At 46.6% G+C, this 23,699-nt stretch overlaps 1 protein-coding gene across 6 annotated transcripts in view; it reads left to right on the forward strand.

Moving 5' to 3' along the window:
- The first annotated feature begins 9,382 nt into the window (after nucleotides 1–9,382).
- Nucleotides 9,383–23,699, forward strand: part of MXRA7 (matrix remodeling associated 7) — a 113,265-nt gene continuing 98,948 nt past the window's right edge. Inside the window, exon 1 of one of the 6 annotated variants that reach the window (XM_029600414.1) lies at nucleotides 9,383–9,998. In XM_029600414.1, the coding sequence (XP_029456274.1) occupies nucleotides 9,417–9,998 (582 nt within the window). In that variant the 5' untranslated portion in view covers nucleotides 9,383–9,416. The remainder of the gene's footprint in view (nucleotides 9,999–23,699) is intronic. The other 5 variants (XM_029600419.1, XM_029600413.1, XM_029600418.1 and 2 more) reach the window with 5 other exon arrangements.

The raw sequence follows: 23,699 nt of genomic DNA on the forward strand, positions 1-23,699 counted from the left end.
AACTGGATGCAAATCGAGCAGAAGGCAGTTTCAGGCGTATGAAGCGGGTACTGAGCCACACTTTATCTCCACGATGCATCTGAGGAGCTGCCCGATGATGAGCATCATAAAACATTTTAGCCTTCTGGCCAGCCTGTTGGAGGAGCTGTTTGATGTGCTCCCAGAGCTGGTGCAATTTGTGTGCTGAAGTCTGTGCAGTGGGGGATGATACCAACAGAGGCACTGGAAGAGGCGGTAGTGGTTGGCGTCCGTAGATGATTTAGAAGGGCAAAGATCCTGTGGAAGCTGACTGGTGTGAGTTTAACGCAAACTCGTCCCAGGGGAGCAGTTCGGACCAGTCATTCTGTCTGGAATTTATGTACGCCCAAAGAAACTGTTTTAAGGTGCAGTTCATTCTCTTGGTTTGTCCATTGGCCTGTGGATGATAGGCAGATGTGAGATCCAGAGATATGTCGAACTTCTTGCACAATGGCCTCCAGAATTTTGCTGTAAATTGGACCCCTAGATCCGAGAGGATGTGTCTTGGTGGGCCATGAAGGTGAAAGACGTGGCGGATGAATAGTTTTGCTAATTCTGGGGCTGAAGGTAGTCCAGGTAGTGCCACGAAATGTGCTATCTTTGAAAAACGGTCTATGGTGACCCATATCATGTTATTACCTCTAGATGGAGGTAGATCAACAATGAAGTCCATGGCTATATGTGTCCACGGCTCGCTAGGCACGGGGAGTGGTTGGAGAAGCCCCCAGGGACAGCCTGCTGGTGGTTTTTGATGGGCACAGGTAGGGCACGATTCTACGTAGGCATGGACGTCTTTCTTCATAGTTGGCCACCAGTAGAACCTTTGTAATGTGGACAGCCTTCTGGCTTGCCCAGGATGGCCTGCGAGCAGAGAGTCATGCGCCCATTGGAGGATCTTCTTTCTGAGTGGTTGCGGGACCACAGTTTTCCCAGCGGGAACCGTGTAGCAGAGAGGAGCACCCTCGTAGGGTCAATAATGTGGCATGGAGTATCTGGAACAACTTCTAAGATGAACGAGTGGGACAGTGCATCAGCTCGGGTATTTTTTTTCAGCTGGCCGGTAATGCAAGAGAAAATCGAACCGGTTAAAAAAAAATAGAGACCAGCGAGCCTGCCTGTGATTCAGGCGTTGAGCGTGACGAAGGTACTCGAGATTCTTGTGGTCAGTGTAGACTGTGATTTGATGTTGCGCTCCCTCAAGCCCTGGATGCCACTCCTCGAAGGCTAACTTTATTGCCAAAAGTTCCTTGTCCCAAATTCCATAGTTTCTCTCCGCGGGGGAAAAATGAACAAGGATGTAACGTGTGGTTGGCAGAGTGTTGACTGAGGATGGCCCCTACCCAAACGTCAGAAGCGTCTACCTCTACGATGAAAGGTTGTTGGGGATCCGGGTGGCACAAGCATGGTTCTTGCAGGAATGCCTCTTTGAGTCTTTGAAAGGCTGTCACGGCTTCAGGAGACCACTGTGAGGGATTGGCTCCCTTTTGAGTCATCGCCGATAAGTGGAGCGGTCAAAGTAGAGTAGTGTTGAATGATCTGTAATAGTTTGTGAAACCCAAGGATCTTCGCAGGGTCTTGAGACTGGTGGGTTTTGGCCAGTTCCGAATGCTCTTGGTTTTTTGGGGATCCATATGAAATCCTCTGCTGGAGACCACATAGCCTAGAAAGAGAACACACTCCTGGTGAAAGGAGCACTTCTCCAGTTTAGCATATAACTGATTGTCTCAATCTTTGTAAGACGTTGGCGACGTCCAATTGGTGGCTCTGAAGGTCTTGCGAGAAAACCATCCAGGTATACCACTACACAGCTGTAAAGCAAATCCCTGAAGATTTCGTTCATCATATTTTGAAATACTGCCGGGGGGTTGCAGAGGCCAAACAGCATTACTAAATATTCAAAATGGTTGTCGCGGGTGTTAAATGCGATTTTCCATTCGTCAGCCCGGCGTATCCTGACCAGGTTATACGCTCCTCGGAGGTCTAATTTAGTGAATATTTTGGCTCCCTGGAGCCTATCAAAATGTTCAGAGATCAGTGGCAATCGGTATCGGCCCTGCTGGGTGATCTCATTTAAGCTGCAGTAATCTATGCATGGGTGAAGGGAACCATCCTTCTTACCCACAAAAAAGAATTTGGCTCCGGCAGGAGATTTAGAAGGCCAGATAAAGCCTTTTGCCAAGTTCTCTTGAATATATTCGGACATAGCTTTCGTTTCCATCAGAGAAAGTGGGTACACCCTTCCTCTGGGTGGTTCAGTGTTGGGTAGCAAGTTGATCGCACAATCAAGTGAGCGATGAGGTGGCAAGGTATCTGCAGCCCTTTTGGAGAATACGTCTTGAAATGAAGACTACTGTATCGGAAGGCCCGGAAGAGAAGTGGTGGTGGTCAGGCATGGCATCGGAGTCACAACCTCTAAACACTTTCCATGGCAGGATTTGCCCCATTGAGCCAATTGTAAGGTGCTCCAATCGAAGTGTGGCATGTGCATTTGTAACCAAGGTAGTCCAAACACCACAGGTTGTATGACTTTATCTAAGACCAAAAAGGAAATGGTCTCTGTGTGCAATGACCCAGTGTGAAGTTGAATTGGAGTGGTTGAGAGGGTAACTTTGCCTGGTAATGGCTCACCGTGAATCGAAGACAGGAGCAGGGGCGTAGGTGTGCTGACGGTGGGGATTCATAGGTGCTCCATGAGTTGTTTAAGTATAAAGTTCCCACTGGCCCCGGAGTCCACCAGGACTAGAGTATGGAATTCAAGGGCTTCCGAGTTTATGGAGACTGGTAAGGTCAGTGGAGGAGATGGCGTGGTCAGGCCTAGGAGGAGTCCTCCGGTGGATCCTAGGCCTGAGAGTTTCCCGGACAGAGCGGACAGAAGGGAACCGGATGGCCTGCCTAGCCACAATACATACACAAGCCTGATCTTTGCCGATGATGTCTCTCTTTAGAGGATAAAGGACTGCGACCCAATTGCATCAGTTCTTCCTCTTCGGTGTTGGGATTAGGAGCAGTCTGAGCGATGGTGTTGCGTTCGTGCCTGTTTTCACCCTCACTCCACCCTCTCTACCTTTGTGGCGACTCCCTTTGGGTCTGACAGACAGATGCTGCCGCGGCTTCTCCTCATCGCTTCTCCCCAGAATCCCCGGGCTGGCCTGATGCTGCGGATCCGCCATGTTCCTGATGATGTAAGGGCGCGCGCTCGCTCCAGAGTTTGTACCGGCAAGGGCGGGAACCTCGGGGGCGTCCCCCTGTAGTGACGTTATCCGCTTCCAACTTAAAAGGTCTTTGCTTGCAACTACGAATCGAGTTAGCAAGGGGAATTCTTTCTCTGCTGCTCTGCCTCTACAAACTTACCAAGGGGTACCCGCTCCTCGGGGGCCCCACTCTCTCTTCTTGATTTCAGATTGCTAAGATGGGATCCTGTACTTGCTCCTCGAGGGCCTACATCCCTGAATGCTCAGAAGACTCCTTACTACCTGGAAGCGATCGCAGACATGAACACTGTGAGTTCTATTACAGATAGGAACCGGTACTCGCTCCACGAGGGCCTATGTTCCTAATCTCCGAAGACTCTCTTCTGTCTAAGACGTTATCACAGGTATGGAGATTGTGAGTCATTATTGCAGATTGCAGATAGGAACCGGTGCTCGCTCCACGAGGGCCCATGTTTCTAAAACCCTTCAAAACTCTCTTCTATCTCAGAAGCTATCGCATACCTATATCTGGTGCATTATTATTTCATATTGCAGATAGGAACTGGTACTCACTCCACGAGGGCCCATGTTCCTAAAACCCTTCAAAACTCTCTTCTATCTCAGAAGCTATCACATACCTATATCTTGTGAATTACTATTATAGATTGCAGATAGGAACCGGTACTTGCTCCACGAGGGCCTATGTTCCTAAAACTCTCCAAAGACTCTCTTCTATTCCAGAAGCCATCTCATATAAGATATTGTGAGTTCTCATTCCAGACTGCATATATGAACCAGTACTCGCCTACGGCTCCTGTTCCTGAATATACTGAAGACTCTCTGTTGCATAGAAGCCATTACAAATATCTACAATTGTGAGTGTATCATCTACTACTGGTTATGTATCCAGCATACCCTGTCTACTCACTACTTATAGTCTCTCTCTACAGCTCAGCAACCCAGAGATCGCAATTCCAGTATCTGAGGGACTTCAGCCCTGCCAGGCACATCAGCTCACTACTGCCACCTCTGGTGGTTCTACTTCCTGTCTAATAATAATCTGTGTTTGTCTCCATACTCCAGCCTAGCCGGCGCTACCTTTGCCCTCACTATGTCATACGGGCCGACGTCGCCCGTATGACATAGTGAGGGCAAAGGTAGCGCCGGCGCCATTTTGAATATTGGCAATACGGCCCGCATGCAGGAGGTCGCTCCCGGACCCCCGCTGGACTTTTGGCAAGTCTTGTGGGGGTCAGGAGGCCCCCCCAAGCTGGCCAAAAGTCCCTGGGGGTCCAGCGGGGGTCCGGGAGGGATCTCCTGCACTCGTGACGTCGGGAGCCAGGAACCAAAATGGCACCGGCGCTACCTTTGCCCTGTCATATGATAAGGGCAAAGGGCCACCGGCGCCATTTCTATTAACACAGCCGTGGCCAGAGAGCGGGAGATCGCGCTGGGACCCCCCCACTGGACCCCAGGTAATTTAAAACATTTTGGGAGGGTTCGGGAGGGTGGGGGATTTATTTTAAAGGGTCGGGGTGGGTTTTAGGGTTGTTTTGGTGTGCTGGTTTTCCCGCCCTCCCCCGATAAAATGATTTTTTAACCAAAAAAACGAAGACGATCAGATTTCCCCCCCCCCCCTCAGCCAAAATCGATCGTTAAAACGATCACACGATTCACATCCCTAGTGCATGCTGCACTGATTTATAAAGCCCCTACATAACAGGGGGTCACCTGTGAAGCGAGGGGGTGCCGGCAAAGGTACAGTGGGCCGGAACGGATCGCCTGTGGAGCAGAACTTGGCTTGGCAATCATTGAGGTGGAATCCAGACGGGCGCTTAATTGGCCAAAGTTAGCCAGAGTCTCTAATACCTTTTGTTACTCTAAAATTCGTTGGGCCAGGCCAGGGATGACCTGGAAGGCGGAGACCTGTGAAGGGTCCATGGAGTTAGCAATCTGTTATGGTTTGTTAGTGTATGGACCTGGGCCGAGATGAGAGATGTCACTGCCCACAGGGAGAGCTCTGTGAGCCTCACCGTCGGGAGGCGTGGTCCCAGCAGATGTCAGAGACAACTGTGGAATAGAGTATTAGATAGATTGGAGAACACAGCCCGCAGAGCGGGAGTGCAGGAGAAGTGGTGATGTCAGAGTAGAGGGGTATACCCGGAGGGAATACCTCAGACAAGGAGATCTGGAAGTGGCCCGCAGGGCGGGGTACGCCGAGGAAGTATCTTCATAGTGATGATAGGTTGTGACCTGCAGCGCAGGTATACCGAAGAAGTCTCTCAGTAGTGACGATATGGTAGTGACCTGTAGCACAGGAAATACCAAGGTAGTCTCTCCGTAGTGATGGTATGGTAGTGGCCTGCAGCGCAGGGTACACCGAGGGATTCCCCACAGAGATGGTATGGTGGAGGTCTGAGGCACTGGAACACGGAGAGAGTCCTGGAGATGAAGCGGTAGTGGCCTGGAGCGCAGGGTGCACCGGAGTAGCTCCTACTAGAGAGAATACGGTAGTGGCCCGAGGAATGGGGTACACCGGAGAGGATCCCACAAGAGTTGGTAGAGTAGATCTGTGGAGTTAGGTACTCACTGAAGGGTAGTTCCAGGAAGGGTCCCGAGGAGTGGGACAGGCAGCAGTCCAAGGCAGAAGGCCCTCCAAGGAGCGGATAGCCAGAGATGAGGAAGGACCCCTGAGAAGCGGGTACCCAAGGCATCTCACGCCGAAAGCAGGAACAGGAAGTCAGTGAGCGAGAGCAGATTCAGCAACGAGGGAACTCCTTGCTAACTCGTCGATAGGCAGGGCCAGTCAGGTTAAGTATAGCAGAGCGAAGACATCATCAGGAGAGGACGTCCCCGAGGTTCCCGTCATGATGTGTACAAGAGTGGCCCTTGCACGTGTGCGTTCGCCTAGGGGCAAGATGGCGGTCAGCAGTGCCCACGCTGTCCCGGGAATGCCAGGCAGGTCGGCAATCGCTGGCAAATGTCACCGTTCTCCCCAATAATGACAAGGCAGCAATGAAAGAGGTGAGCATTAGTGGTCGCAGCTGTCTGCGTCCGACGGTCGTAACAACATGGTCAGCATAGTCCAACAGAGTAACCTGCAAGCTGGCTTCCTGCAGCACCAGTCCAGTAAGCCTCCTGCGTACATTTGCCCTCAGTAGCAGGGTCAGATTTAAGATGAAGGCGCCCACAGGCAGAGGACTTAAGACAAGGGGTTCCCTCTTTCTCTACCCCGTGGAAAGCAGAGAGCAATGGGAGAGGGGGGAAATCCCAGTTTTTGGGCACCTTCAGAATTTGGTGCCCAAGGAAAGTGCCTATGTTACCTATGCCTAAATTTGGCCCTGCCCAACAGGGGCCACCCTTGAGCACTGCATGCCGAAAAGTCAGCGGCATTGCTAGGGACTAGTTTGCCTTTTCCCCATTTGCGTATAAGAGGTGGAGGAGACCCATGAAATAGGGGCCAAACTCAAACGCCTGCAGTGTCCCCATGAGATAACCATGATCCATTCTGTTGACACAAAACAGCCACCAGCAGACCAGCTCTATGAATTAAGTGTATCAGGTTCCAGATCAAAAAGATTATAAAAAATGGACCTGCCTGGGACTGTGTAGGTTTGGTTGGGATGAATTATCTCTGCCAATACAGACACACCAGCCACAAGAAGAGAGAGCCTTGGCTAGGATCTTATACACTGCCCGGAGCAGGGATACTAGGCGGCAATTGGGTATGTCACATGGGTCTCCTCCCTTGGGGGAGGGGGGGGGGGACGGGGAGGACAACGGCAGTTGCCCAGTCTGCAGGGTTTCGGCTGCAGGATATTTGGCTCCAGCTGCTCAGAAAAGTGACAAGAAAATCTCCATCATCAGCCCATTAATGCCCAGGGACTTCCCATGAGGCATCCGACTGAGAGCAGCAGCAAGGTCCACCTGAACCAGGAGCTCATGTAGCCTCTTCCTGTCTCCCTCACTGACAATGGGAAGCCCTTCCCACAGAACCTTCTAGGCACTCGGATTGACTGTTGGATGACTCCACATTCTTGGACCCCCAAGGCAAGCCATTCTGCCTCCCAGGGCTTGCTTTCAGGCCCATTGACCCCCCCTCCACCCCCTCTTCGCTTTCCTTTTGCACTTGCTCAGGGAGGGGGAGCGGCAGCAAAGTTGAAGAGAGGTGGCAGAGAAAGTAGAGTGACTGGACTTCCATTTCAAGGGCCTGTTCACTGGCCTCCTCAATGGACAGAGCAGCTGGTCTGGAGGAGGACACCTCCACCTCACTCGCTTACTCCAGGGCCGTGAGTTTTGCTTCCCGGAAGGTAGATAGGCCAAGGCTTTCCCTAACTGGAAACCCTTGGCCTATCTACCTTCCAACATTGGACCACTCCTTTGTGTGGCCCTCTCCACTTTCTCCCTGCATCATCTCCTCAGCACCTATATCTTTCCACTATTTTCTCTTACCTGGGGAAAGGGCGATTGACTTGTCCTGTACGGTGGCAGTCTCGGAGGCGGTGTCACACGCTGGGGTTCCAGGAAACCAAAGAAGCATAAAAAGGAGGTGAGGTAAAGCAAACAGGTGTGCAAGTAAGTAAAGAAAAAACAGCTAAGAAAGAGAGAACTAAGGGCCAGGCAGCACAAACAAAACAAAAAAAAAATCCCAAGGGCAAAGAAAAAAAATGAAAGCAGCACTGCTTAAACTGAAGCATCAGTGGCTGTCTTGTTGCATGATAGAGGCTGGTGGGGGGTTAGGCTCCCCCCGCCCCGTCTGCTTCTTGCTCTCTTCAGTGCAGGAAGGACTCAAGATTACAAGGTCATTGCCCCAAGATGGTTTTAAAAACTGTTTCACGTGACTATATCCAAGTCCTTCACAATAGTAATTTAAGGGACCATCATATAAACCCCAGACTTTGATATCTTTTAGAGCCTTACGTTATGCTCTATCGATAGATCAGAGGGGTACACTTTTAATCATCGGTCCAATGTTTTGAATATTTTTTAAAGCATTTTTGCAAAAAATTACAAGTATTAAAAAAGTGCTATTTGTCATCTTTTAGGCAACTTTCTTTTTATTAGTATGGCTTATTATGATTGATTTATATTTCTTGATTTTATTGTTTGATTTATGAGGATTAGTGATGTTTCTGGTTTTCCATTGCTTTGTAATATAGAATCTAGCTTGTTGGAGTTTCCAATTCAGTTTCTGTCTACACACTTCTATTCATATTTATGGTCTCTATTTGGTCTGGTTCTATGTTCTGCATGTGTAAGTAAGGTGAGGTAGTTTTCTAGTATGTATATTTTCTATGTAGGAATTTAGAGCAGACCGGTTTGTTCTGCTTTCTTAATAGGAAGTATTAGGGCCTGGTGTAATATTTGCCTTTTCATAGATAGAGTTGTTCCTGTTTGAGTGCTGTTTGTACTGTTCGTACTGTTTTGGTATGGGGATTTTTACTATATTGCAGGCTGTCCAAGGTGCAAACCCACACTTATGATGCATTACAATAGGTTTAGTACTATATGGGTTTGAAGTGTCTGTTTTTGAAGGTTTTTCTGGTTGGCACCACAGCAGTGCATGTTTTTTGTACAACAAACTGGTGCCGGCTACAGGGCCCAGCCAGCATCAATTTTATGTACAGTAGGTGAGGAAGGAGCACCTGGGATTCCTTCACAATTTAGAAATTTTGGACTTGTGGATGGGGTAAAATATGTTCAGGAGAGTGTGTTAATTTTCATCCTTTTGATGGTCAGAGGGAGCAGGGCTTTTTTTTTTTTTTTTTTTGGCAACCGAAGGGATAAAGCTTAAGCCTGACAGTTTCTGTTGTGTGCTGAAATGACAGGAGTCGGACTAAACAATTTATTAAAAGCATGAGCTTTCCAAGCCAGTTCACTTCCTCAAATGCATTTGTGTGTTGGTTATTGGGGAAAACAAAAATGCCAGCACCGGCCCTGTGAGCTCGTTAAGACCCCACCCCGGCTCTAGCCCCCGATCAGATCACACTTGTGCAGCATCGGGAAGCCGAAGCTTGCAACTCCCATGCGTCGGTAGGAAAAGGCGGGCGGCCTGGTCCTAAAACTATCACAAAAGAAGTGGGGAGGAGAACGAAAGCCCTGCGAAAACTGAGCACGAGTCAGAATGAGAACGCTACAGAAGGAGAGAGAGGGAGGGAGCTCGTCCCTTTCCCTGGAAGGAGCAGGGGGGAGGGAGGATCCCGGGCGATGACGCTTTGTTTTGAAACCCAATCCTCCCGTCGCTCCCTCCCTCCCTCCTTCCAGCTCGGACTCCGTGCAGAGGGAACAAAGCGTCGGGGACCGCCGGCCGACATGGACGGGGCGCTGGATCTCTACTCCCTGCTGCCGCTGCTCGTCACCGTGCTGGCCCTGCTCCTGGCTTCGCTCTTCGTGAAGCTGCGGTCGGGCGGGGAGCGGCGGGGCCAGGAGCCCGCAGAGTGCCGGGAGGCAGCGGCCGCAGAGGAGCAGGAGGAGAGCGACCGGGAGCAGAGAGAAGATGGAGAGGAGGGAGAGGAGAAAGCGGCAGAAGGGCGGCGGGAGGCGGAGGTGAAAGCACCAAAGGCGACGGAGGCCAAGGAAGAGAAAGCGATCCGAGGGGAGGGCGGAGAGAAGCCGGAGAGGATCCCGGTGGAGGAGAGCGGGATCGGGATGGGGGGAGAAAGGGAGAGAGCAAGGACGGTCCAAGCGGAGAAGCAGAGCCCTCCCCAGGCACAGCTGGCAGCCCCCAGCAAGACAACTGAGGAGGACGATGAGGAGGTGGAGGTGGAGGAGGAGGAGGAAGAAAGTAAGGTAAAAAGTAAAATAATTGTATGCTGGAAAATTTGAGGACAATTCGCATCCCGCAGTTAAAATAATAGTAAAGACCTGCCTCAGAGCTTTTCGCAAATTCTACTTGGGGATCTCCCACAACTGTTTAACTTCAGACATCGAGACACATTTATCCTGTTTAATGGGTTGCCGGTTTTTTTTGTTTGTTTTTTTTGTGGCCTGACCGGAGATCAGCTTAATGCCGACCTCATCTCCTTTGCACAGCTGTCGATTGTCACTTGTCAGAGCCCTGCCAAAATCAGATTACCCCGGGAAAACGGTCTGTTGGGTAAATGGATGATGGACCTCAGAGCAACTTTTCACGTTTTCCTTTAAAAAAAAAAAAAAAAAAAAAAGGGAGGGGGAGAGAGAGGAGTCATCTCCCAATATGTCTTGAAAGCTTAAAAACGATACCATGTATACGTTCTTACCCTTGCAATCAAATCCTTAGGAGGTAACTTTCAAATGTAACATACTATCCTAGCAATTTTCAAAAGATCATTTACCCACTTAAGTGCACGTAGGCATGTAAAACCTACTGACAATTCTATGGCATATATTGTAGCAATTTCGAAAACCCTACTTACACGGGTAAAATGCATTTACACATGTAAAAAACCCAATTTTAAGTGTGTAACTGCTTCTGAAAATTTTGCCTTTACTATATTGCATCTTTAATTCTGTGTACTTTGGAGAGATTCCATTTGCTTGAAGCAGCACACACTTCAATATATCAGTTTAGCGGTTTCTTCTCTTTCTCTTGCTTCCTCTGGGCCTTATTTATCTGATTATGATGATCCTTATATTTTCATACTTCTTGGAATTAAAGGTATGTAACTTTGTATTATGACCACACCCCTTAAGGAAACCTGCCCAGTCTGCTCTTCAGCTTTTTCATGGTTCAGATACATCCCTGTGGAGTCTGTATAAGGAGTTTTGCTAAGGATCAGCACAGCAGACCTGGATTCATAACTGGGGGAAGGGTTAGTCAATAATTTGAGACTCCAGTATCGCCTTCGGAATGAAACCAGAAAGAAAAAGTGGAATGTTACTGCCTTGGTTCCAAATGTCGATTGAAAAGTATACTATTGCTTTAATTGGGGAGAATAAAAAAAGACATAGGGGCCCAGTTTCAGAGAGAAGTATACTTCTCTGGTACTGTGTAGTGGTATCCACAACCATGGCCCTACAACACAAGGACATTTTATCTCTACCTGTTTCACTGTAATAAAATACAATTTTTTGGGTCAAGGACTGTAAATAACAAGGTCTCTCTAGCTCTCAGTGAATGCCACACCCAATATCATCCTGACTAATAATAATCACAGCCCTGGTTTATGGGGAAAATAATTGCCAAGGATCTGAATTAATGTTCTTTAAGGCTTAATGACCAAATTCTAATATGTTTATGCTAATAAAGAGAAAAGCTGTTTTGCTGTAAGGAAATTAGTGCTTTTTGCTAGCTGAAACCCTCCCTTCATAGGAGCGAGGCAATCTGCTGTAAGCACAAGGATGTTGGCGTCAAGATCATTTAAGATCTCCCTGCAGTGGCTTAGATTGCCTGTTTTGTAGAATAATGGGTGCTATTTCCTAGGGAAAAACCAGGAAGCTACATTTTGGAGCTTTCATTGAGCCTTTACAGCTGATGAGAGCAGAGAAGTCCTCATGTCATAGAAGTCTTAAAGAGGTACACTCAGTCTGTCTTTAAATATGTGAAATGGTTACTCATCTTCACTGTTTTGTTTTTTTTATTTGAAACAGTATGGCTATTTAATTGATGTTTGCTAAACCGGAGGCCTTGCTTTGCCAATACAGACAGTTTATGCACATATTGCAAACTTCAGTCCGGTCAAAGTTGCATTTATTTTTAAATTGTGTCTGGTGAACAAGTGGGATTATACACACAGCCTAACGAATTAATTTGTATTTTACAATTGTTTGTTTTTCTCATTTGTTGTAAGCTGTCATAGGCGAGCATTTGCAATGGGAAAGGTAGGCTTAGAAGGGCCTGAAAGTCATACATGTATCTGATTTTGTTCTCTGATGATAACCCCCCTTCTGTCTGTCTGCTCCTGGAGCAGCACCTGCATTGTCTGCTCCCTTTGTTTTGTCTCTTAACATAGGGGCCTGCTAAAAACACATGGATAGCATCACCGAGTCATGAGGAATCCTTGCTTTGGTGCTACCAGCCCTGTTCTTTCCAAACTCCACAGGAGCAGGAGACGGACTGAAGGGGAAAAAAAAAAAAAGACAGGAGGCATGAAATGAAAGAGAAGCATGCTCTGATGTGACTGATTTTAGAATCGCAATATTTCACACTCCTCTTTTTTTCAGGGTCATCTTTTGGCAGTTAACCCTGATGCAGTAATTTAGGGGGGGGGGGGGGTGTCTGTTGCAGGGGGAAGCAGATTAACACCCCATGGGTGGTGGCCATGACTCAGTGGTGTCTTGGTGGCAAATCCTAATGAGACTTCTGGAAGGCTGGGCATCTCCTAATTAGGAATTCCTTCCAAGGAAGTGGATTTTTACAATCATCTATGCTGAGGAGGTAGGGAAAAAAAAGAGTGCTTGAAACAAAGGAAGAGGCTAAAACCTTGCCCTATAGTGGTAACATTTCTCGCCACTGCTGTTCATTTTAAGGTTAACCCGTTTGGTTACTTTCCATTGGCCATTCACAGGCTGGGAGGGTGTTTTTTTTCCCTCTCTTTCCGATGAAAGATTCATACCTTCGAAAGCTTTAGTAACCCTATTAGTTCAGAAGGTGCCACCAGTCTCTGTCTCTTTTGTTTTTTTTTTGTTTTTTTTCTCTTCTGCTAATGCCATTTTTATACTTGGAATAAGGTTTCTAGGTGGTTTGCAGTGCATCGTTGCAGCAAAGAATTGAAGTGACTCCTGGGAAATAAGTTAATACACACACACAAGCCGGGTAGGAATTCTTCCAACGCATGAAGCCTAAATCCACCCATAACATTTTAAAACTACATTTCTTCCGTGCTTGCTCATCTGAAATTCAGACCGAAAACCAAACAGAACTGTGCAAAATGTCCATAAGGCTGGTTTTGTATGTGGCAAAAAAAAAACCCAACCCTCCAAACAAACCGAGGAGATGAGAGCAGCAGAGGGCAATCGCACGGGCAGGCAGAGCAAGTGGACATCTTTGTGTGAACAGCAAAATCAAAAGGCACAGAAAAAAATGCCCTCCCTCCACCCCCCCTGTATGTTGTTTGCAGAGCACCTCGGAAGGAGGTTTTGCTGCTGTAGCCTGCCAGACTGGGAAGCAAACCCCTGAGGTCCTGCCCTCCCCGCCTCCAGAATTCTAGGGCCGGTCCCCACACCCCGAGGAAGAGGTCACCCATTCCCTCCAACCAGGGGGATCATGCCAGTGTTTCTCCTAAGCAAATCTGGACCGATTTTCGGAACTTCTCTGGTCCTTTGTGGTGGGGCACGGTGCCAGCGGCCATAATCCATTTCCCCCATATGGTGTGTGTGCGCCCGGCAGTAACCATGAGCCATCCTGCATGGGGTCCTCTCTCCATTTTCACCCACTTTTGTTCCTACATTCTCAATCTGGTACTCATGCCCCCAATAGTTGTTGCTGCGTGTCATGACTTCCAGAGACCTTCAAGGCTCCGGTGTATGCGAAAGGCATGCTTGGATTATTTCTTAATTCAGATTTAGCTCGTGCCTTTTCAGTGGCAGCCCAGGGAGAGTTGCACGCAGGTACTGTAAGTATTTCCGTATTCCCAGAGGGCTCCCCATCTAAGGGGCTCATTTGCTAAAGGTTTCCCCCCCATTCTGTGTCCTAAGTTTGTACCTGAGGTAATGGAGGGTGAAGTGGCGTGCCCAAGGTCACAAGAAGTGTGAGCAGGATTGGAACCCTGGCTTCCTTGGTCCTCAGATTGCTGCTCTAATGCAATTTCCTTTTCATATACTGAGTGGTTTGCCCAGCAGTGTAATAAAACCATATTTAGGCAGCCCCTTTCACCCTGCGTTTCCTGCACTGTGATGATTCATGGCAGATAGATTCTGGCAGCTGAAGTTCCTTTGCTTTAGGGAAGAATGACTTCATTCAGGTCAATTTCCAGTTCATTATTGGCCCCTCTGTTCCAGAAGATGCAGTGCCTGTACTAAAGCTAGCAGTTGTACTCTGCCCAGTCAGAGTCTGAAAGGCAGCTGTCTCATGCCAGGAATGCTTGGGGGCGGGCAGGGTACACGACTGCTGCTCTCTGAATTGCGCTGTGGTTCTCCTTTTGGTGGAGGGGCTGTGCAGTGGGAAGTGGTGTCATCCCCACGGGAGAATAGAAGAGGGAGGAGAGGGCGGGGGGGGGGGGATCCTAAGGCAGAGGCTGGATTCCGGGGCTGGAACATAGCAGGGAGTCAAATTGTAGGGAGAAAATGCGAAGGAAGGGGGAACTTCTTAAGCAAGAATTTGAGGAAGAGAGGAACAAAATCTGGTGAATAAACCTTTGTAAGCTTTTTGTTTTCTTCTTTTTCTTTGCCCTCAACAAGTGCATTTACAAAATCATTTAAGATTCCCTCTCTCTCTCGATTTATTTTTGGTCCTTTCTCTTTTTTTTCTTCCAACTTAGTCAGAACCAGCGGTGGGATTCTTGCACCCAGATCCTTCATTTCCCCCCTATTTTAATAGACCTCTCACTGCTAATCTGTACCCTAGAGGCAACAGTCCTTATTTATTTATTTATTTTAATAAGTTTATATACCGATGTTTCCTGAGTACATATCACATCGGTTTACATTAGTTAACACATATTCATTTAAAAATATTTGCATTTCCAAAAGGAAAAGGAAGTAAATACATAGTTTCATAATATAAATAAAATAGTAAACTAAAAATCATAATTTTAGACAGAGAAGAAGTATAGTAAGAGCAGAGATAATACAATTAACTATATATTTACAGTGGTATATAATCAGTAGGTTAAAATCATTAGGATAATAATTCTTGGAAGGCTAGTTTGAATAGCCATGTTTTAATGCCCTTTTTAAATATTTTAATGTCTGCTTCCATCCTTAATTCTTGTGGTATAGAGTTCCACAGTAGGGGCCCAGCAATGGAAATAACCCTTTCTCTTACATTATTTAGATGCGCAATCTTGGGGGAAGGAATTGGTAACATTGGTACCTGAGGATCTAGTAATTCTTGAAGGGATATGGAAATGTAATAATGAGGTTAACCATTCGATTTTTTTCATTGTAGAGTGTTTTATGAATTAAGGAAAGGATTTTATGTTGAGCTCTGTATTTCACAGGCAACCAGTGAAGGTCCTTCAGTATTGGAGTGATATGATCAGATCTTCTAGTTCCAGTCAAAAGTCTAGCAGCTGAGTTCTGCAATAGTTGTAAAGGTCTTGTAACATTTGCTGGTAGGCCTAAAAACCTTGAATTACAGTAGTCTAATTTTGACAAAACAAGAGCCTGTAAAACTGTTCTAAAATCCTTTGGGAATAAAAGAGGTTTCAATCTTTTAAGGACATTTAGTTTAAAATAACTATTGTTAATGATTTTTTTTTAACGCATGTTTTCATTGTGAATTCACAGTCCTGAGTCTGGAAGCCACACACTGGAGTTCCTTCCACAATTTTTGTACCACGGGCTCTAAATCTGGCCACCGAGTGTTGCCTGCAGAGTCCCCAGCCGCAGCTGATCTGGGGGGGGGGGGCCTCGGGACCCAATCTGAGAATCGAACCGGGGATCTTCCGCGTGGATTCGCGCAGCATCGCCACAAAGGCCTGCCTGCTCATCCAGATTTTTATTTCATTCCTGTTGAGAGAGAGAGAGAAAAAAAAAGATGAAGTTCTTCCTTGCCACGCCTGCTATACCAAATCTAAGGAAATCAGGGTGTGCTGCTATATGATGACCCTCATCGGGACGCCATGCAAGCATCATGCATGTGCCTGGGAAGTATTCATCAATTAAGGGAGGGAAATGCTTAAAAACAGGGGTGTAGCCATTCTAAAAGGTGCACTTGGTATTGTAGAAGGCTAAAAATAGCAGGAATAATAGATTACAGGGAAAGGAAACCAAGCAATGGGGTAATTGGCAGGTGGAGCCTCAAACCAACAAGCTGCTGTTCTGGAGAATCCAGCCAGTACAGCTGCTTTAAATGTGGCAGGCTTGCTGAGGGAGCAAGAAGAGGATTCGAAAGAGGAACCTGCTTTTTTTTTTTTTTTGGGGGGGGGTGTGAGATTGAGGGGAGGCAGAAGGTCTTGGCAGAAGTAATTATGTTGATAACAATTGGTTAATGTAACTATAGCTACATATATGATAGCCAGTTGGGTTTATGAATGTCATTTTCATTGTGTGTGTGTGTGGGGGGGGGGGGGGGGGGTCACTTGTGCAGGGATAGCTCAAATCAATCTGCTACCTAAGGCAAGGGATGAGATGCTGCCCCCATGCACCCCCGCCAAGGTTTAGCATAGGTCAAGTTACTGAGGAAGCTGAGTCCTCCTTGGAGTCTGGCCCTTTCAGTGCTTTTGAAATGCTGCGGAAGGGGGAAGGCAGGGGGGCAGGTTTCTCAGAGGAGTGGCAGCAGGTCAGTGCTAATATTTCTAGGGAGCTGGCAACCCTGCCACCCTTCTGAGAACCCTACCATCTGCGCCCCCCCCCCCGGGGATGTGGGAGATGGATGAATGAGGAGGGCTGGTGCAAGGGCATTAAGCAAGCTAGGAGAACGTTATAGAGTTATGTCACCTCCCCCGACCACCCACACACAATTAAAATTATGTATTTATTTTAACATTTCTTATTAACAACTTCCCTTACCCCAAAGAAAGATTTTTTTTTTTTGAAACCTATTTTTATTGAGTTTCCTGAAAAAGGGCATTCAGTCGTGTGAGCTAAACATCGCATACCGCAACGTGTGTAGTAGTATATTTACATGCACTCTGTGGTGCCAAACAGAAAATCCTGCAACAAAGACACTTGGAACCCTTATGGTATTAGACCTATTGTAAAGTGCGTTGGGTGTACACTGGCCCTCAGAAAGCTATGAGTAAATGGAATTACAATCTAGTAATCCTCCCATACTAAAATAGCACTCAAACAGTAACAATCCTACTTATGAAAAGGCAACACTGCAAATATTACAACAGTACTAAAACACCAGAAAAAGAACAACCCAGGCTATTGTAGATCCCTACACAGAAACTACACGCTAGCAGAATATCTCACTAGAGCACAGATAGACCCTCACCAAACAGAATAAAGAGGCCATAAAACAGAAATGTTCAGACAAAAACTGAACACCACTACAAGTCAGACTCTGTATGCAGTGCAACAATGCCAAATCCAGAAACATCACATTCTTCATAAAATTAAAATCAAGAAATATAAAACATCAATCATAATAGTAAACCACACCAATAAAAAAAAATTCAAAACTGCCAATGATAAAATACCATCTAATAATTAAAACTAATAAGGATACAAAATTTCCCGCTTTCCATATCTGTGATTAAACTTTCATATTCTATGACTATGAACAAATCGCAAGGCCAGTCTTTTCACAAAATTTGTATTTATTTTCTTAAATATTCCTAAGTATATTTTCAATCATGGACAGCTTTGTGTAGTTACTTTTTTTCCTAGACAGAGAATTAGGCAAAATTTAGGCACCTGCCTAGGGTACCAGATTTTGAAGGTGCCCAATACCCAGACCGCAGAGGAGCCTGTACCCATTTGCTTTATAAGGTAGTGTGCTGGCACCACAGCGGCACTGGATCTACCTTCTTCCGTCCCCTCCCAACCCCTTCCTAGGCACCAGTATTTTAAGTCGGGCCCTGACTCGTTGGTGAAAGAATAACTAGAAATCATATATTTACCAGCAGTACTACTGCAATAAAGATACTGGTTTGACCACAGATTTTTGCAGATCTCTGCCAAGTATTCAGGTAATCTCAAGGTTCTTTGTCGCCTTTGCACATCAGAGCTCTGTGGATGGCTAACACCGGAGCGTTGGTACAGCTGTTGATTTTGGTAATGGAACTCTACATGCATGGCATCGTGTAAGTAGGAGAGAGGGAAGCACTGTTATTACTCAAGATTGTGGGGCGGTTTGGGACTATTCTGAAATCACACAGAGTTCCTGGACTCTCCAGCCTGCAGTTGAGTCACCAGGCCAGCATCAGGCACTGTACCTAATCCCCACGTTATCAAGGAGATGTTGGTCTGCTCTGGGAATTCTCATTCCGATCCCGGCTCATTTTTTTTTTACAGGATGCCAAGGATCAGCCTGCGTGTTGCATGAGAGAGAGAAAATGAAATATGACTTTTGGCACGAGACTGCTTCCTAAGGTGGAGGCATGGTGTGTTTTGACTTCCAGAATCAAAATTTTACCTGGAAAACCTACAAGAGGATGAATCTTGGATAACTCGGTTGCTTTTTTAACCGAAAATAGGAAAAATCTCCTTCTGTCGTCCCCCAAAACTCTGCTAAAAGGCCAGAGCCCTTTTGCCTCAACAAACCTCTCATTAGACATCAATTGAAATAACTGGATCTCCCTAGGGAAGGGTGGAGACCCGGAAAAGAATTAATGCAGAGTTATGCCAGCCCTGCTTGTCACCGGGAGAAGTTTCCCTTTGCGCTCTCCTGCATACCCTCCCTTCTCCTGGGAGAGGTGATAAATTTAGCACTTGGAACTGAGCCATGGCTTCTGTGGCTGGCTGACTTCCCAACCTGCAGGGCTGGGCACAGAAGTAAAGAGAGGTCCCCATTCTTTGGGCTGAAAGATGTCCCCAAGTCCCACGGTCTTGCTACCACATTGCGTAAGCTGGGGAGGAGCCATGCTTCAAGCCATCAAATGCCTTCAGCTGGTGGGGAACATCCGGCAGTGGCAGAATTTCAGTAGATAGTGTCATTCCCTGCACTTGATAGGCAACAAGTTTCCAGCCTGTATTCAATGTCCTGCTTGCTCCGTCACAATCGTAGTAGTAAAAAAATGCTTATTTTCCAGTCTGCCATTACAAACTCATCTTAAGTTCTTTTAGCGTAGGATCTTCTTGTTTTCATGTTGAATGTGCAAATGAAAGTCCACAACTTGACCTTCCTCAGACAGATTCACTCTTGCAGTATTTGGGTTTGAAACAAAAGGTTGGATAAAGGAAGCAATACTGCAGGCCCCGGGGTAGCTGGGTTGGTACCAGCAGGCTACAACTCCTCTGAACCCGAAAACAAATTGATGGCTGGCAGCTTGCTGGAGGCCAGGCCCTGTCTGGCAAGGCCATGGGACCTAAGAGGCTGGATGTTTTGGGCAACAGCTTCTCTAGTCTTAGTAGCTGTTTAGATTAGAACCAAAACTTGGTGATAAGACATGGGGAGAGGGGGAGGTATTGAATTAAGCAGGGGATCTTGCAGAGTAGAGAACCAACGAGAGAGAAAACAAAAGCAGACTTGGGTAAGGACAGGCGCGTTACCCTTATGCAGCCAAACTTGGGCTGCTGGTGGCTGGGCGTAAGCCTGAACTGGAATAATTGGGTAGACTGCATGGGCCGGTGTAGTCTTTTTTTTATTTTCTGCCTTTTATGTTACTATGATTAACAAACATATACACTGAGTAATATTTTATATAATATGGCCTTTATTTTTGCATTCATGTATTTACTAATAGATTATCCTGCACCATGTGTTCTGTAAAGATGAACTGTTGCTAATTATTGGCGATTAGCTCCCAGTTCCAGTTGTTCTGCAAAAGCCAGAGGAAATGCTTTAACTTGGGGGGGGGGGGGGGGGTGTCTGCTGAGCAATACTGGGTCACTGCTGTCCACCTAAAAAAAAAAAAGGCACTTCTGAATCTGCTGCTTCCTCTTTGCTCCCTGCATAAAAATAAACCTGCTAGTGTATTTGGCTAGTTCTTGAATTCTGTTAGCAGCAGAGCTAAAGAGCAGGGCCTTGAGGTTTATCTGGGGAGTTTTGGGGATGGGCCGAAACCAAGTTTACTAAAAAAAAAAAAAATTCAGGTAGATTTCTTTCTCTGGGAAAAATGGGCTGCGACTTCCTAGGCAGAGGGGTGAGCTCCAATGACCTGACCGGCGGAGAAGGGGGCACTGTGCCCTAGCTGCTCAACGCGGTGGTCTTATTCGGCAGAGAAACGTGGCCAGTTCCCCACGGAGTCAGCTTGGCCGCCTCTCTGGGGTGGCACTTCTCTGCCTACAAGGGCCTGATTGATGAGCTGGATGGCTGCTGGCTCAGCTGCTCTAGAGCCTGCGTCTATGTGGAGGTGGGGGTGGGGTGTCATAAGGGAATTGCCCTGACACAAATTTCCAGCCTCTGCAAAACTGCCAAAGGCATGAAGCGTCTGGATCAGGAAGACGGAGGGGAAAGCAGTCACAGAAGGAAAGAACGAGGGTTAACATTAACTTGCAAGCAAAGTTGTCGTACACCTTCACAAGAAGGCAGGGATAGATTTAGGTATAGGCAGGGCCAGCGCTAATTTTTTTGCTGCCCTGTGCAAACATTTACTGTGCTGGCTCCTCCCCCCATTCATTCAGTGGCTGGCCCCGGTCAATCAAATAAAGCCCAGTTCCATCCTGCAATCTATAGTTTTAAAAACTGAGAAGTCCCGCCCAGAACCCATGGATAAGGAAGTGTATTAGGTACCCTTGGCAAACCTTATAGCCTTGCACACATGCCACCCCCCCACACATACACAAACCCACACCCTTTATAGACACACACAATTAAATGATGCATTTATAATAAATTTTACATGGAAAAAACATTCAAGAGTACAGTCTTCTAAGGCAAAAATATCACTTACAACATGCATATTATATTTACATGCATTGCTGTGGGGCCAACCAGAAAGCTCTGCAAAAAAGACACTTGGAGCTCCTTTGGAATTAGACTTTTTGTAATGTGTATTGGATCACATTGTTCAGAAAACCATGAACAAACAGAATTACCATTAAATATAGTAAACCTCTCATAACCAAAACAACCCTAACAACTTTATCTATGAAAAGGCAACACTGCACATATTACACCAGGCCCTAAAACACCAATAAAACTCTTATTAGGAAACCAGGTTGCTTTAGATTCCTACACAGAAATTACACACCAGCAAAATACCTCACCTTGGTCACATATGCAGAACACAGAGAGACCCTCACCAAATACAGAATAGAGAGATCAGAAAGTATAAACAGAAAGGTGCTGCGAAGAACTGAACTGGAACCCACAACAAGCCAGCCTCTACGTGCAGAGCAACAATAAAAAAACAGAAACATTACCATTCTTCATGAAAACATTAAATAATAAAATCAAGAAATATAAAACATTAATCATAATAGTAAAGTCATAGTCATAAAAAGAATATTTCAAACTAGTTAATGAATAGAATATAACATTTCCTAAACACCAAAAAATTTTTTAAAAATCTGACGAATAAAAAATCCAATTAAAAAATGCTCCAGTTCCCCCCCCCCAACCAAAAACAAATTTCAAAAGAGCAGAATCATCAAATTACACCCAATAATTACAACTAATAAGGATTAGAAAATCTGCTCTCCATACCTGGGATCTGATTTCCAGTCACCCTGAGATTGTCATGGATTGGGGGAGGTGGGGGGCCACACAAATGTTATCTTCTCTCTCACACACACATGCACAATAACACATTCATTCTCTCACATACTCCCTCTCTAACATGCACAGGCTCACAGATACATTATGGGGTCGATTTTAAAAGGAGCGTGCCGACATGCGGGCACGGGCGCATGCATGTTATAAAATCTGATGGCCACGCATGTAGGAGGGGTGAATTTTCCCTAAATTCATGCGGCGACGCAATCGGGCCTCCCCCCAGTTCCCTTCCAGTCCGCTGCAATTAAGGAGCGGACTGGGAGGGAACTTCCCTAACCCCTGCCTAACCTTCCTTCCCCTCTCCACCCCGACCCCTAACATCTACCTAGCTACTCCAATTTTTTTTTATTTTTCTACTTACTACTACTCCGGAGCAGAAGCAAGTTACATGCGCTGGCTGGCTGCTGGCGGGTGCTTCCCAGGGTCAGCATACAATGGCGCTGTCCCGGCCCGCCCCCTCCTCGAGAGGCCCGGCACATATGCACGTAGCGGGGGGTTATGCTCATGGCTGGGCCTGTTTTAAATTGTGCGCGGTGAACGCAAGGCCTGGCCAAGCGTGTAAACCCTGTATTTTACGTGTGCAAGCCTTTGGAAATTTGGGCATGTGTGTATGCCTGTGAGATCCTATATGTAACACATAGTCTCTCACAGGCACACAAACACAAGCTCTCACACAGACACATTCACAGGCACACAGGCTCTCACACGGACACAGGCTCTTACACAGTCACACAAACACACAGGATCTCACACAGACATATACATGCACACACAAACAGGCTCTCACTCATTGATACATACATACAAGCTCACACAGACACACACACGGATGAGCTCCACCACGGCCCCGCGGGCCTCCTGCTATCTTCGGGCCGTATGGCCCACTGACTTTCCTGATTGGCAGGCGGGGGAGAGAGCAGAAGCTGTGCGCAGGCCTGCACGCACTCATGCCCATACCTGGAAGTCGGGCCTCTCTGGGTATGGGCATGCATGGGCGCACACCTGCACACAGCTTCCACACATCGCCTCCCGAAAATCAGGAAGATTGGTGGGCCATACAGCCCAAAGATAGCGGGACGCCCGCGCTCTCTCTCTTTTTTTTGGCAGCTGGCTGGTTAGGCTCCACCAGCAACCCGCCGCCTCCCTGGGAGTGCCATGCCATGCAAATGCACGGTTTGCACACCCGGTTGCGTCAGGCCTGGGTATAGGCATGCACCTTGGGGACCAAATTCAGAAAGTACCCCAAAACTGGGACCCACTCCTGCTGCTCTCTGCTTTCTGGGGGCTAAACTCCCACCTTTGCCTGTGGGCTCCATGATCTTAAATCCAGCCCTGCAAGAAGGGCATAAAGCAAACTTTTTTTTTTTTTCTCACATAGAGACTTTTGTCTGGCTGGACAGAGAGAGAGAGAAATGCTTTACTACAGAGAATGAGCAGAAAAATGGAAATTTTAGCATCGAAAGTTATAAAGCTTTTTTTTTTTTTTTTGCTTCCAAAATGGCCTCTGTTTGCAGCTTTTAGACATAGCTTTCTCCAGTCCTTCCACTGAAAGACAAGCTTTGCACTACCACCTTTGTTAATTTAAAAAGGCTATTTCTAATGGAGCTCATTTTCATCTAATTAATATCAGTCTCTTGGGAGTTTTCCTTGCTCTGTTTTGTTTAATTATCTTCTTGAGCTCTGGAAGAGACTGATGGGATTGTCTGATTGTTTGTTTGTCCTGTTTCTTCCTGTACAACAGGAAGATTCCTCATTATGTTCTGAATTCTACCTTGTTAAATTTTGTATGTGTGTGTATCTTTTCCTCATCCCCTTATATACACACACACTCACACAGTCAACACTGGTGAATGTATAATGGCAAGGTCACATACTTCATTTATTTATTAGATTTTTTTTTATATTCCGCTTTTTCACACTTTTTTCAGCACTTCAAAGCAGATTACATTCAGGTACTGTAGGTATTTCCCAAACCCCAGAGGGCTCACAATCACACAGGCCAATACAGTACAGTGCGCTCCGCTGGAGCGCACTGTTAACCCGCAATTAGACACATGTTTTGGACGCGCTAGCTTTACCCCATA

Source organism: Rhinatrema bivittatum, chromosome 4 (genome assembly GCF_901001135.1).
Source record: "Rhinatrema bivittatum chromosome 4, aRhiBiv1.1, whole genome shotgun sequence".
In the NCBI taxonomy this organism is placed as follows: domain Eukaryota; kingdom Metazoa; phylum Chordata; class Amphibia; order Gymnophiona; family Rhinatrematidae; genus Rhinatrema; species Rhinatrema bivittatum.